Below are 15,140 nucleotides of genomic sequence, written 5' to 3' on the forward strand. Positions count from 1 at the left end.
TATCAATATTTCTCGCGAATACCGTATCAATAGTCGTACCTCCTTTTGTCGTAGGATCATTTCATCCATTGATCATTTCTAATGAAAATTTCTCTCTGAGGAATGCCAGTATTGGTTCAGCTTCTACATCAGTGGTCGGCACGAGAGGAATTGTGACTGTATAGGTGAGCACGAAATAATGAATAACCAGTGAGAACTCTGTAGCCTAACATTTTAAGAATGTTTTTAATTTTTTCATAAAACATGAATTTTTGTGCTCATTTATTCATGTTAGTTATTTTATTATTTAAACAAATATATTAGAACACAAAAGCATTAACTTTTCTGTCTTTAAATAGCTTAAAACCATAAATATAATACATAACATAAAACGACATTCATAAAAGTAGGCATTTCGCGCAGGGCACAAGGCGACTGCAGAAAGTTTGGTTTATATAGCTCCATTGGTTTGCGAGATATGTATAAAAAACTTAGTAGGGGCGGGGCCACGCCCACTTCCCCAAAAAAATTACATCCACATATGCCCCTTCATAGGGCGATTCTTCATACCAAATTTTATTTCCATAGCTTTATATATGGCTTAGTTATGGCACTTTATGTGTTTTCGGTTTTCGCCATTTTGTGGGCGTGGCAGTGGTCCGATTTTGCTCATTTTCGAAAGCAACCTTCCTATGGTGCCTAGAAATAAGTGTGCCGAGTTTCATCAAGATATCTTAATTTTTACTCAAGTTACAGACGGACGGACGGACAGACAGACATTCGGATTTGAACTCCACTCTTCACCCTGATCACTTTGGTATATATAACCCTATATCTAACTCGTTTAGTTTTGGGTGTTACAAATAACCGTTATGTGAACAAAACTATAATACTCTCTTTAGCAACATTTGTTGCGAGAGTATAAAAACACAATATAAGAACAAAATTAAAAAATCTCCCTTACTGCTCCTAAAAGAGGTCAATAGGAGGACTCCTTCATTTCTCCTTTCAGGAGATCTCGCTTTTAAATCTGCTGGGAGTGTAAGCATGTTACATTTTCACTAAGACCAAAAACGTGCCCGCCAGTTAAAATGAATAATGTGCTAGTACCCTAAGCGAATGAAGTAACATGTCTTGGTATTCACTTGGATAGAAGGCTCACGTGGATAAAACACATATCGAGTAAAATAATTTGCATGAAGATAAGAGCGGCAAATTTAAATTGGCTTTTAAACAAAAATTCAAAACTTTAAAATGAATAATGTGCTAGTACCCTAAGCGAATGAAGTAACATGTCTTGGTATTCACTTGGATAGAAGGCTCACGTGGATAAAACACATATCGAGTAAAATAATTTGCATGAAGATAAGAGCGGCAAATTTAAATTGGCTTTTAAACAAAAATTCAAAACTTAGCCTAGACAATAAAGTTCTGTTATATAAGGCGGCCATAAAGCCAATTTGGATATATGGCATTCAACTGTGGGGTACGACCTGTGCAACCAATATCGATATAATTCAGAGATTCCAATCAAAAATGCTTAGAACAATAACGTGCGCACCATGGTTCATGCGTAATGAAAATATCCATAAAGATCTGGGAATTCTTATGGTAAAGGAAGAAGAGGACAGCAGAAACAAATACATAACTAAACTCCGAGATCATCCAAACCCATTGGCTAATGCTTTAGTACAGTCCTGTAATCAATCACGTCTAAAAAGAAGAGATATGCCTGCGTATTAAAGAGCAACGTTTCACCAAAACAACGCAATCACTTGATTGAGCTGTCTAGTTGTAAATAGATTTAAGATTTTATAACTTATTGTTAGGCTTTAAAGAGCAGATTCAGTAAATAAAGAAATATTAAAAAAAAAATTATTCCACCTAAAGGTGGTTGGTATCACCTAAATCTAATCAAGTGTAATATATAAAACTTGGAACACGTCTTCACTGGCCCCTTGAGAAGGTTGGTATTCGCAAAAGGCCTTTTCGAATTATAAAGCTTAAATTTGTTCCACAAGACCAGAGTACCACAGAACAGATTAATATGCTTCCGCCTTCTAATAGATATAATATACACACACGTCTCAAACTCAGTTGACCTTACTGAGAATTCCCTCTATAATATCATCAAACAGTGATTAAGTGAAATCGGTAACCACGCCCTACCCCATAAGTTATGTTAAAAAGTACTAATAGCGTTTTCTTTTCTCAAAAAATTTTAACATTTATTCTGCCCTGTACTTGGATTTTCAATTGTGGATAAGAGTTTACCAGCATAATATGAAGACATTTTTATTCTTTATCATGTAAAAAAAGAGTGCGTGGAGACCCTACGCGCGGATGAAGTTATACTTCTTAGTGATATTCCAAGAAATACATATCATTTTGTATGAAAGAAAACTAGCTAGAGACACTTTCTTAAATTCACATTTTATAAACCAAAGTCCAAATCAATTATCATTTCTGGGTTCTGACTAGGGATGGCAAAAATTTTTTTTTAATCGATTAAATAATCAAATGATTAATTGCAAGATATAAAAAAATAATTGCAATTAATTGCAATTAATGTAAAAAAATCGATTAATCGATTAATTCCAATGTTTGCATAAAGACCACAACCAAGTTTCAGCGACGAATCTTGTATTATAATGCTCTATCACAGAGTCCCAGACATATCCTAAAAGAGAAAATGGCCTATATTTGAAGTTAAGTAGCACATTAAATTTTTCAAAATTCGTACAGCAATCTTAAAGTAAAAGAATTGCCTTTTGCTTGAAAGACTATGTTTTGTATTTTTGCGTAAAAATAAAACCAATAAAATATAGGAGACTATATTCTTATTTCAGACATTCAAATTATTTTGGTATATACACAAAAACAAAAACGGAAATAAAATTAAAATATCGTATTAAAAATTCATTTGTCTTAGCATAAAGGAAAATATATTCATTGAAGTCAAGAAAATTTATTCTCTGTTCAACCAAGTTTGAAGAAAAAGCAATTTCGATAAACGTTTTGTTGTCAAACGATTGCGTTTTTCGGTCGCAGTTGCACCCGCTTTTGAGAAAAGCCGCTCAGCTGGTACTGAGGTACCAAGTAGATGACAATACTTTTTTGAAAGTCCGTACAGTTTTGGGTAAACGGTTTTCATTTCTTCCCAAGCATCAATAGTGTTTCCACTTAGTTCTAATACCTGACAATTCAAATAAAAGCTCAATTCATCTTGTGGAGATGTAAAATCGTTGTCCTTCCTCCTTCTTTTGTGCACTAGAGTTTTGTGAGGAGCCCAGAGATCAAACTCATTCTCTACCGATTCCACTGACGATTCGCTGCCCGTTTCCATAGTATCATCTGCAACTGTTATTTCAGTACGTAAAAACTTTATAACTGGGGACAACGCTAATGGGTCTTTGAAATGAATTATTTTGAATCTCGGGTCGAGTAATGTTGATGCAGCTAGCAAAAAGGAATGTTCGATGTAGCCAAATCTACGATCAAACTGATTTAACACGACATCTTTTAGTTGTTCAGCGACTGGCTGTTTAGCTGTTATTCTCACTATTTGTTCCCGACCACAGTGAACTAATGGAATCACTTGACTTAACGTTGCTCGTTGTTCACCACTTAGTTGTACAGTCATTGCTTCTAATGGTCTCAATACACTGAGTATTTCGATGATATCATCTTTTTCCTTAGATGTTATCATTACCGGTGCGTCAGAATAGTTGAGGAGTATTTGGTTAATATATGAACATAGTTTAATGAACCGTTCAAGCATGTAGTAAGTCGAATTCCAACGTGTTTTCACGTCCAAAATTGGCTTTAGCATTTTGCCTTCAGCTACTCCGGCAGCAGCTTGCATATTTCGAAGATCATCATTAGCTTTAACACTTCTTTTTAGCCACTTAACTATTTTTTTGCATTTTACAACAACTGCATTTACTTCAGGATCGTTCAGTGAGTTTTCACATACCAAATTGAGGGTGTGTGCAAAACAAGGAATATGGCGTTTTTTGCCAAAAGAATCATGTACTGCTTTTACGATGTTTGCACCATTATCGGTCACTACAGCCATTACTTGTTTTTCGTCAATAGAAAAGTCTTTCAAAGCAGCAATGAGAACTTCGGAAATATGTGATGCAGTATGTGTTTCCGTTAATTTATAAACGCCAATGGTTCCATTAAATTGCTTTGTCCCATTTACACCATGAATTGTCACACCAAGCATGCTATTCATTTCTACATCAGTCCAGATATCTATCGTTAAACTCAAATATGAAAAAGTTTTTAGCATCGCTACACATTTTTCTTTTTCTTCATCGTACATTTTTTCAATGTGAGCCTTGATGGTATTTCTTGTTGGGACTTTGTAAAGAGGAAAATGTTGCTTCATGAAACTTAAGAAGCCTTTACCTTTTAAAAAATAAATGAACAAAAAGCGTCATTAATTATCAATTTGTTTTGTAATGTATTTTAATATACCTTCAACAAAGTCAAAAGGTAGATTATCCTTGATAACCATTTCCACTATTCCATGCTGTAGCTTTTGGTTCTTTGAGCCATGAAGCGAAAAATTTTCAATATTTTGGAAGACTTTAGAAATGAGGGGTTGAGGATTTTTATTGCTACAGCTGGGTAGCTCTATCATGCTGCTTTCATTCGGTTTCTTGCTGCTGAAGCTTGGCCCCTCACTCAAAGGGCTTTCATTAATTGGTTTGCTGCTGCAATTCGGCATTTCAATCATGGTTTCAGTGTCATCATCACTTAGGGAAACATTGTCTTTACTCCTAGATTGCAGAGTCTAATTTGTACACATATATTTATATATAACTAGAAGAAATTTAAAATGTAATACCGATTGCTCCAACTTACCACCAATTTGCAGGCTACAGTTGCATGCTTTAATTTTAAATGCTGCAACATATTTGATGTATTATTAGAAAATTTTAAATTTTTGCAGCAAAGTTGACATTTAACGTAGTTATTGCTTATTTTATTAAAAAATTTCCACACTTCGCTTTTAACTGGCGCCATTGCTCTTCAAACAACTGAACGTAAAATGCGTTTGACTTAACTGTAAATGCAGTGTTACCAGACATTCATTTTTTGATATTAAACTACCTTGACATATTAGAATTTCACTATGTTTACAACGTTTGCAGTCATTAATGACTGATGTGACCAATTTCGACCCTTGTAAGCTAACTTAGATGAACATAAAATGTATTAAATTTGAAAATGCTGTTTGCGATTATTTTGCAATTACTCGAGTAATAGTCGAGTAATTAGAAAAGGTGTTTCGATGCAATTAAATCGTAAATTGAATGAAAATAATCGATTAATTTAATCAAATGATTAATCGTTGCCATCCCTAGTTCTGACGGATTGATATCTATAATATTTACAATTGGATTATGATAACTAAAATACGATATGAAATGTCTTACATATATTTTATCAATATTTCTCGCGAATACCGTATCAATAGTCGTACCTCCTTTTGTCGTAGGATCATTTCATCCATTGATCATTTCTAATGAAAATTTCTCTCTGAGGAATGCCAGTATTGGTTCAGCTTCTTCATCAGTGGTCGGCACGAGAGGAATTGTGACTGTATAGGTGAGCACGAAATAATGAATAACCAGTGAGAACTCTGTAGCCTAACATTTTAAGAATGTTTTTAATTTTTTCATAAAACATGAATTTTTGTGCTCATTTATTCATGTTAGTTATTTTATTATTTAAACAAATATATTAGAACACAAAAGCATTAACTTTTCTGTCTTTAAATAGCTTAAAACCATAAATATAATACATAACATAAAACGACATTCATAAAAGTAGGCATTTCGCGCAGGGCACAGGGCGACTGCAGAAAGTTTGGTTTATATAGCTCCATTGGTTTGCGAGATATGTATAAAAAACTTAGTAGGGGCGGGGCCACGCCCACTTCCCCAAAAAAATTACATCCACATATGCCCCTTCATAGGGCGATTCTTCATACCAAATTTTATTTCCATAGCTTTATTTATGGCTTAGTTATGGCACTTTATGTGTTTTCGGTTTTCGCCATTTTGTGGGCGTGGCAGTGGTCCGATTTTGCTCATTTTCGAAAGCAACCTTCCTATGGTGCCTAGAAATAAGTGTGCCGAGTTTCATCAAGATATCTTAATTTTTACTCAAGTTACAGACGGACGGACGGACAGACAGACATTCGGATTTGAACTCCACTCTTCACCCTGATCACTTTGGTATATATAACCCTATATCTAACTCGTTTAGTTTTGGGTGTTACAAATAACCGTTATGTGAACAAAACTATAATACTCTCTTTAGCAACATTTGTTGCGAGAGTATAAAAACCCAATATAAGAACAAAATTAAAAAATCTCCCTTACTGCTCCTAAAAGAGGTCAATAGGAGGACTCCTTCATTTCTCCTTTCAGGAGATCTCGCTTTTAAATCTGCTGGGAGTGTAAGCATGTTACATTTTCACTAAGACCAAAAACGTGCCCGCCAGTTAAAATGAATAATGTGCTAGTACCCTAAGCGAATGAAGTAACATGTCTTGGTATTCACTTGGATAGAAGGCTCACGTGGATAAAACACATATCGAGTAAAATAATTTGCATGAAGATAAGAGCGGCAAATTTAAATTGGCTTTTAAACAAAAATTCAAAACTTAGCCTAGACAATAAAGTTCTGTTATATAAGGCGGCCATAAAGCCAATTTGGATATATGGCATTCAACTGTGGGGTACGACCTGTGCAACCAATATCGATATAATTCAGAGATTCCAATCAAAAATGCTTAGAACAATAACGTGCGCACCATGGTTCATGCGTAATGAAAATATCCATAAAGATCTGGGAATTCTTATGGTAAAGGAAGAAGAGGACAGCAGAAACAAATACATAACTAAACTCCGAGATCATCCAAACCCATTGGCTAATGCTTTAGTACAGTCCTGTAATCAATCACGTCTAAAAAGAAGAGATATGCCTGCGTATTAAAGAGCAACGTTTCACCAAAACAACGCAATCACTTGATTGAGCTGTCTAGTTGTAAATAGATTTAAGATTTTATAACTTATTGTTAGGCTTTAAAGAGCAGATTCAGTAAATAAAGAAATATTAAAAAAAAAAAATTATTCCACCTAAAGGTGGTTGGTATCACCTAAATCTAATCAAGTATAATATATAAAACTTGGAACACGTCTTCACTGGCCCCTTGAGAAGGTTGGTATTCGCAAAAGGCCTTTTCGAATTATAAAGCTTAAATTTGTTCCACAAGACCAGAGTACCACAGAACAGATTAATATGCTTCCGCCTTCTAATAGATATAATATACACACACGTCTCAAACTCAGTTGACCTTACTGAGAATTCCCTCTATAATATCATCAAACAGTGATTAAGTGAAATCGGTAACCACGCCCTACCCCATAAGTTATGTTAGAAAGTACTAATAGCGTTTTCTTTTCTCAAAAAATTTTAACATTTATTCTGCCCTGTACTTGGATTTTCAATTGTGGATAGGAGTTTACCAGCATAATATGAAGACATTTTTATTCTTTATCAAGTAAAAAAAGAGTGCGTGGAGACCCTACGCGCGGATGAAGTTATACTTCTTAGTGATATTCCAAGAAATACATATCATTTTGTATGAAAGAAAACTAGCGAGAGACACTTTCTTAAATTCACATTTTATAAACCAAAGTCCAAATCAATTATCATTTCTGGGTTCTGACGGATTGATATCTATAATATTTACAATTTCATCCAATGATCATTTCTAATGAAAATTTCTCTCTGAGGATTTCGCGCAGGGCACTTATGCAAAGTGCCATAGCCATATTGCGCGCATTACAACTATTGCTAATGAATTACACAATGAGCTGCATGTAAGCAACCGAAGATGGTGGGTGCGTCCAGTCAACTTAACACGCCAAGAAGAAGGTTTTTTTAAAACGTGTATCAAACAACTCCAAGAAAAGGATGAAGAACATGAAGTGACTCGAATGAACGTTCCCACTTTTAATTTATTGTTGTCGTTATTAAAACAACGAATGGAACGCTTTTCGAATAGAAAAGCAATTGATCCTGAAACGCGTTTGGCGGTAACCTTACTGTAAGTTAATTTTAAATATTTATTACATAGAATACTTAAGGGTTTTTTAATTTCAGTTTCTTGGCACAAGGATGTAATTTGGATTTGATTTCTTGGGCATATAAAATTGGAATCTCAACAGTTCCGAAAATTTTATATGAAAAATGTGACGCTATTTGGAACGAATTGCATGTTGTATATTTGTCACCACCAAACTTATCCGAACTGAAAGGCATAGCAAACAAATTTTATGTGAAGACCGGCATGCCGAATTGTTTGGGAGCTATAGATGGGAAGCACATTCGTATAACAAGTCCTAGGAACAGCGGGTCCTTGTACTACAATTACAAGAAAACGTTTAGCATAGTATTAATGGCATCGTGTGATGCTAATTATGTATTCACATATGTAGACGTCGGAGCACTAGGAAGCCAAAGTGACGGTGGAATATTTGATCGTAGTGCCTTTGGAAGCAAATTATTGAATGGCACTCTAGAAGTTCATTCCAATTCAAACTTGCCGGGTACATCTACCAGCTTTCCATATTATTACGTCGGTGACAGTGCGTTTCCACTGAAACCAAATTTAATGCGACCATATCTCGGCCGTCAGTTAGACGAAGATAAAGACACATTTAATATAGTGTTATCTAAAGCCCGCGTACACATAGAAAACGCATCTGGAATTTTGGCAAACCGATGGAGAGTTCTGCATACAACAATATCAGCTTTCCCTAAGAATGTAGATAAAATTGTTTTAGCTACAGTAGTACTTCATAACTTTTTAATGCTACAAAATGACAGGAATTACTTCACCCTTGAACATGCTGACCACTCAGTAGGCAACTAAGAAATAAACGGACGTTGGAGAGAAGAAGTACCTTCTATTGAATCGTTTCACCCAAGAACTGTTAATCGTTCAACCACAAACGCTTTTCAGTTACGTGAAAACCTAAAAGAATTTATTTCAAGAACTACTTTGTAATGCTACTCGTGAAATTATTTATAATTAAAACAAAATATTATAAAAAAAATGTTTTATTAAAAATTTTAATTTAGTGAAATTCTAATATATAAAAATAAAAAAGGTATTTCAGTATCATAGCTTACATAATTCAAAATTAAAAATTCATTTTAAAATATATTTACATACATGTATACATTTTGTAAAAAAAAAGTATTTCAGTGTGTAGTATTACATTTTGTAAAAAAATGTATTTCAGTTTGTAGTATTACATTTTGTAAAAAAATATATTTCAGTTTGTAGTATCACATTTTGTAAAAAAAGGTATTTCAGTTTTACTGATTTACTTAAAAACTATAAAAGCTATTTACATATATACATTTTATAAAAAAGGGTACTTCAGTCTATAAAGATTTACTTAAAAACTAAAAAAGCTATTTACATATACAGTTTGTCAACAAATTCTTTGCAAAATGAAAATTGACTCAAAAAATCAAATTTTATTAACAAAGGTTTAGTTTTTTATGATTTTTCTTTTACAGTATTATTATAGGATATATCTAGTCATAGAATATGTTAAAAAAATAAAAAAAGTAAAAACAAAAACATAAGATAGGACTCAAATAAGCAAAAACAACTAAAAACCAATTGTCAATCAATTCTTTGCAAAATGCAAGCACATGTCGAAGAACGAATTCATGAGAAATGAACGGGACATTTTCAAAAAAAAAAAAGCCAACACGTGTTCTTCTCGGAATATTCTGGCATATATTCATGTTTCGAATTGCACAGATCTAATTGGAACTACCGATCTAGTTGAAAATAAGAATCGTCAAGTAAATGAGTTCATGAGAAATTTAACCAATTGGTATATTTTCATTATTTCAAAGGAAAAAAAAAATATGTGTCCAAAATTTTTAATATTAAGCTAAGGGACTATATACAACATTATTCAGGTGCAAAAAATAAAATATACTGCATTGGAAGAACTCTGGACGCAAACTTTCAGAGCTTTCATTTTGGGTTTTTTCGAAAGTATTACAATAAGTAGATAAAAACCCCAAAAATTTGCCCGAAATAATTGGGGAAAAATATAAAAAAATATTACAACAACAACAGTAACCATGAGGAAGTGAGAATAGTGTTGAATCTTCCCCAGTACTCGTCCCATGTAGCCAGGAAAATGCCACAGTTATATACCAATAGCATCTATTACTATTGAAAATTAGCTATAGTTGATGTTACTAAGCCAATGGAATACTGGAATGGCGTTATTTTTTGTGACTAGACGAAGACAATGACGTAGCATCATGATGGACCCAGAAAAGTTTGGCGGAAACAGACTTCAGTCCTCCGTTGGCCTATTATAATCATCTATAGCGAATTTGATATATTTTTTAATTTTAATGACAGAAAGCGGTGGCTTTTTCCACGCTACTTGGGACGAGTACTGACTCTTTTCTCACTTCCTCATGGTTACTGTTGTTGCTGTAATACTATTTTTTATTTTTCCCCATCTCTTTCAGTCAAATTTTTGGGGTTTTCATCTACTTATTCGCCCCTATTCCCGTTGTCGTTATCGTTTTAAAACGACTTAAGAACGCCTATTTGGCATTCCTATTGGCGTTAACGACATTTATCGAAAATAAATTGAGATTCCCCAATTTGAAACGACTATAGAAACGACATAGAAACAGTCGTTTTTTGTCGTTGCTATAATTGTGAGCGTCATAGAAACGACGCGGTTGTTTGAAGGAATATTTGAAGTAAAGATGAAAATTCAAAATCGGAAACAGTTTGAAATTTTAATTTCTGAAATGGAAAAATATCCTGCATATGCCAAAGACTTTAGAAAAGGGTTAAATCCTTTAAATTTCGATTTCTTGGGTGGGATATTTTTTTTCTCAAAAAAAAAAAAAAAAAAACTAAATCCATTCCACCGCTTTCTCGCGTCGGAAATTGTTGGTATTAATAAAATTGCATTTTTATATCTAAGAGTATATTTAAGATATGAAAGGTCTAAAAATTCAAAACGAAGAAAAAAATAGTACTCCAACAAGACGAGGAGTTAATAAACACCTACCCATGTCTCCTTTGGCTGGACCAGACTACTACTAGGTAGAGTAGTCGGATTAGCCAGAAGCAAGGAGCATGAGACGCTGGAAGTATAACATATTTTAGAAGAAAGTTAGGAGGACGCAGATGTCACCACTAATTCTTTTAAAAAATCAAATAAAGATGGAAGATTAACATTGTTGTACGTAAGTACAATAATTACAGAGATAACGTTGTTTAGAGTAAATAGAAAATAGCATAAAATCCATTAAGGACTGCTTTAAAAATTTGTCTCGTTACATAAGAAAGAAATTTTTATATGGGAAAAGAGCGCCTTAAAGTATACTATATAAAATATGTAGACAAATTTCCATAACTTATCTTAGGCGTTACGATATACTTCAAGAATACCAATTTAGGAACGAAACGACGATAAGAACGACGACCACTTAGAAACGACTATTAAAACGACAACGACAACGTGAATAGGGCCGATTGTATTATTTTAGAAAAATCCCAAAATGAAAGCTCTGAAAGTTTGCGTCCAGAGTTCTTCCAATGCAGTATATTTTATTTTTTGCACCTGAATAATGTTGTATATAGTCCTTAGCTTAATATTAAAAATTTTGGACACATATTTTTTTTTTCCTTTGAAATAATGAAAATATACCAATTGGTTAAATTTCTCATGAACTCATTTACTTGACGATTCTTATTTTCAACTAGATCGGTAGTTCCAATTAGATCTGTGCAATTCGAAACATGAATATATGCCAGAATATTCCGAGAAGAACACGTGTTGGCTTTTTTTTTTGAAAATGTCCCGTTCATTTCTCATGAATTCGTTCTTCGACATGTGCTTGTATTTTGCAAAGAATTGATTGACAATTGGTTTTTAATTGTTTTTGCTTATTTGAGTCCTATCTTATGTTTTTGTTTTTACTTTTGTTATTTTTTTAACATATTCTATGACTAGATATATCGTATAATAATACTGTAAAAGAAAAATCATAAAAAACTAAACCTTTGTTAAAGAAATTTAATGTCAAAGTTGATTTTTTGAGTAAATTTTCATTTTGCAAAGAATTTGTTGACAAACTGTATACATTTTGTAAAAAAAGGTACTTCATTCTATAAAGATTTACTTAAAAACTAAAAAAGATATTTACATATATACATTTTATAAAAAAAAGGTACTTCATTCTATAAAGATTTACTTAAGAACAAAACACTTATAGTGTGTTGGTGGAATAAAATTGTTTAATTTCACCAACACACTAAATTTGAAACCTTTTCTTCAATTTCATTTATTACGTTTTGTGGAAGACCTGATTCAACCATTTTTGCGGCCAATGACGAAAAGTGCAGGGTGGTGGAGTTTTGCTTCCTATTACTTTCAACAAATCTAGCACAAGATTCGGTAATGCTTCTTTCTGCCATGTCTAGAAATTGTTCAAATTTTGCGCAGTCCTTTTTCTGTGAACATAAATTATTAAGTAATTAGAATAATTATAAAAAATAATACAAACTATATATATTTACCTTTCGTCTATTTACATCAGAATCTGTATTTCTTGTTTCTTGTACTGAATTATCCTGGGAGTCGTCAATAATAACGATGTCACTATCCTCGAGATATTCCATTTCATAGCTGACATTGCTAATAGTTCTATAAAATTGATTATTAGCTTACATACATATATAATCATTCGTATATTTACTTACCGCCTGGAAGTTGTTGCACTCTCCAAAAACGACATCGCATCCAAGTATTTCCATTTTTTTCTATTAACCTCAGCACCACTTCCAGAAGGGACCTGCTCCATTCGCCTGCATCTCTTGTAACAATCACGAAGGCTCTTCCATCTTTTCTTGCACTCCAGTTCTATTAATGAATTATAAGTAAAAATTGTATGTACTGTTTCTATAATTTACTTACCACTCAGTTTTATGCACACTGCGACTTCCTTCCACGCATGATCCTTCTTTCTCAAATTTTTATAATCCCCATGCCAAAGATCATATAAAAGTGGGCGATGACGCACTTTTTCTATTAAAGCTTCATCGAAATCCATAATTAAATCTGAAATATAAAATTTTAATTGCAAACAAAGTAATTTAATAATTAAACATAAAAATCTTACCAAATAAAAGTTATGCGCAGTGCTATATTATCTGTCCTAGCAGTCTCCTACGATGTTTATTTGTTTCGACAACAACTTTAAATTTTTGATGTACACAATTTCATTGTTGCCGTACTAATATCTTTTTCTTAAATAAAATTAAAATATTTTGAAAATTGAAATTTTTTGTATAAAACATTATAAATAAACCGAATTGTTTGTTTTAAATTATAAATAATGTATTATAAATGATATATCAAAGCTATTTTACGTTTCTGCTGGCAAAATAACGTCATACTTGTTAGAACTTTGAATAATTTTACATTTCACATATTAGTGGCAGCTCTACAGCGGCCATTGTCGTCGTCAAAATTAGAAACATTTTTAATTTAGCGACAACGACAACTACAAGCCGGTTGTCGCGTAGTCGTGCTGTTGTCAAAAAATCTGTGCCCATAAAAACGCGTGTATTTTAATATTTGACAGATGTCGCTCGTCGCTTGTCGTCTTCTATGTGTTCAGCACATGACTTGAGTCGGCACAATTGTGGTATGGAGCGCCGACCACTGCTCTACATACACATGCGAATATGTTTATACACATGTGAATATGTCACCAACCAATAATGCGCAACCATACAATTATACATATGCGTACACATTTTTCCGAAGTCGATAAGTATAACTTCAAAAAATTTAATTTTATTGAAATAAAAAATTTACTGCCCCGGGTGAGGCTCGAACGCACAACCTTAGAAATTTAAAAAATTTAATTCTATTGAAATAAATAAAAAATTTAATGCCCCGGTTGAGGCTCGAACCCACAACCTTAAGAGATGTTAAAAATTTAATTTTATTGAAATAAAATACATACACATGAGAATATGTAACACATACACATGTGAATATGTAATACATACACATGTGAATATGTCACCAGCCAAAAGTAATACTTTCGATTTGCAAAGAAAGTACATGAAGACTGACTACAAGAAATGATCCTGTGAAGCATAGTCTTAACTTTTCAACGGCGAACGCAGAGAATTTCAACCAAAAGTCACATAAACTAGTTGAGAATTCGCAGAAATGAAACAGAAACGAAAGAAAAAAATCAAAAGAACCATACGCATAATGTTCGCAAATTTGTTTACATGCATATATGTGTAAATATGTGCACTTGTAGTACATTTCTTGTAAAATCTTCGTTGCCACGGACAACGAATGAACGCAAATAGTAATTTTTTTGTCACAGACTTGTAATCAGTGTCACGTTTTCGCATGCAAAGAGGTCCATGTCCGCAACTCATATTATTATGGATTGTTTTATGTCTTGATTCTTACTAAAAACAATTGTAGTACATTAATATTTGGCATCATATATTAGTAGAATATTTAAATACATTTAATTATTTATATTTTCTAATAGTAAGTCAATACTATCCAATACATATTTTGCGCATTTATAATTACGGAGGGATCACTTGAAACGACTCTGTAAAGCTCGATGTGTCGAAAAATTGATGGCCGCCTGCGCGACGCTACCAAAGAACGTATAATAATAAGAAGGAGCAAATGTTAGCAGTGCTAAAACGGTCTTAGACATTAGGGAACATCGAAAAAATTTCGAACACTATAAAGGAACACACCATTCAAAAGGGGAAGCAAGCCAATGTTTACCACTTTATAAGGGAACTGATCAATTGCGTGCACCACGATATAAAGGAACATGAGAACAGAACATGTTCCTTCATAAAGTGGTGGAAAAATTGCGTAGAGAAGTATATATCGCTTGTGTTGTAACTATATTACAATAAATGCGTTGGTTTTAAAGTTGACTTTCGTGTTGTGTGCTTAGCAACCCAACATTTTGCAACTCCAAATATTTTCTTCGAGTTCAAATCCTGCATG

At 33.2% G+C, this 15,140-nt stretch overlaps 2 protein-coding genes across 4 annotated transcripts; both read right to left on the reverse strand.

Moving 5' to 3' along the window:
- Positions 1-2,455: 2,455 nt before the first annotated feature.
- On the reverse strand, positions 2,456-5,575 carry LOC128923077 (zinc finger BED domain-containing protein 4-like). Of its 2 annotated transcripts, none has more exons than XM_054235475.1 (3): positions 4,855-5,575; positions 4,465-4,783; positions 2,456-4,395 (listed from the first exon to the last, which is right to left on the reverse strand). In XM_054235475.1, the coding sequence occupies exons 1-3, from the start codon at positions 5,014-5,016 to the stop codon at positions 2,948-2,950; spliced, it is 1,929 nt and encodes a 642-aa protein (XP_054091450.1). In that variant the 5' UTR covers positions 5,017-5,575; the 3' UTR covers positions 2,456-2,947. The 2 variants fall into 2 exon arrangements, with proteins under 2 accessions (XP_054091450.1, XP_054091451.1); XM_054235476.1 differs by having other exon boundaries at positions 4,465-4,769; positions 4,855-5,574.
- Positions 5,576-12,240: 6,665 nt separating this feature from the next.
- LOC128923078 (uncharacterized) lies at positions 12,241-13,454 on the reverse strand. 2 transcript variants are annotated; one of them, XM_054235478.1, is made up of 5 exons: positions 13,255-13,454; positions 13,050-13,193; positions 12,836-12,995; positions 12,653-12,779; positions 12,241-12,586 (listed from the first exon to the last, which is right to left on the reverse strand). In XM_054235478.1, the coding sequence occupies exons 2-5, from the start codon at positions 13,183-13,185 to the stop codon at positions 12,377-12,379; spliced, it is 633 nt and encodes a 210-aa protein (XP_054091453.1). In that variant the 5' UTR covers positions 13,186-13,193; positions 13,255-13,454; the 3' UTR covers positions 12,241-12,376. The 2 variants fall into 2 exon arrangements, with proteins under 2 accessions (XP_054091453.1, XP_054091454.1); XM_054235479.1 differs by lacking the exon at positions 13,255-13,454 and having other exon boundaries at positions 13,050-13,237.
- Between the last annotated feature and the right edge of the window lie 1,686 nt (positions 13,455-15,140).

Source organism: Zeugodacus cucurbitae, chromosome X (genome assembly GCF_028554725.1).
Source record: "Zeugodacus cucurbitae isolate PBARC_wt_2022May chromosome X, idZeuCucr1.2, whole genome shotgun sequence".
NCBI lineage: Eukaryota > Metazoa > Arthropoda > Insecta > Diptera > Tephritidae > Zeugodacus > Zeugodacus cucurbitae.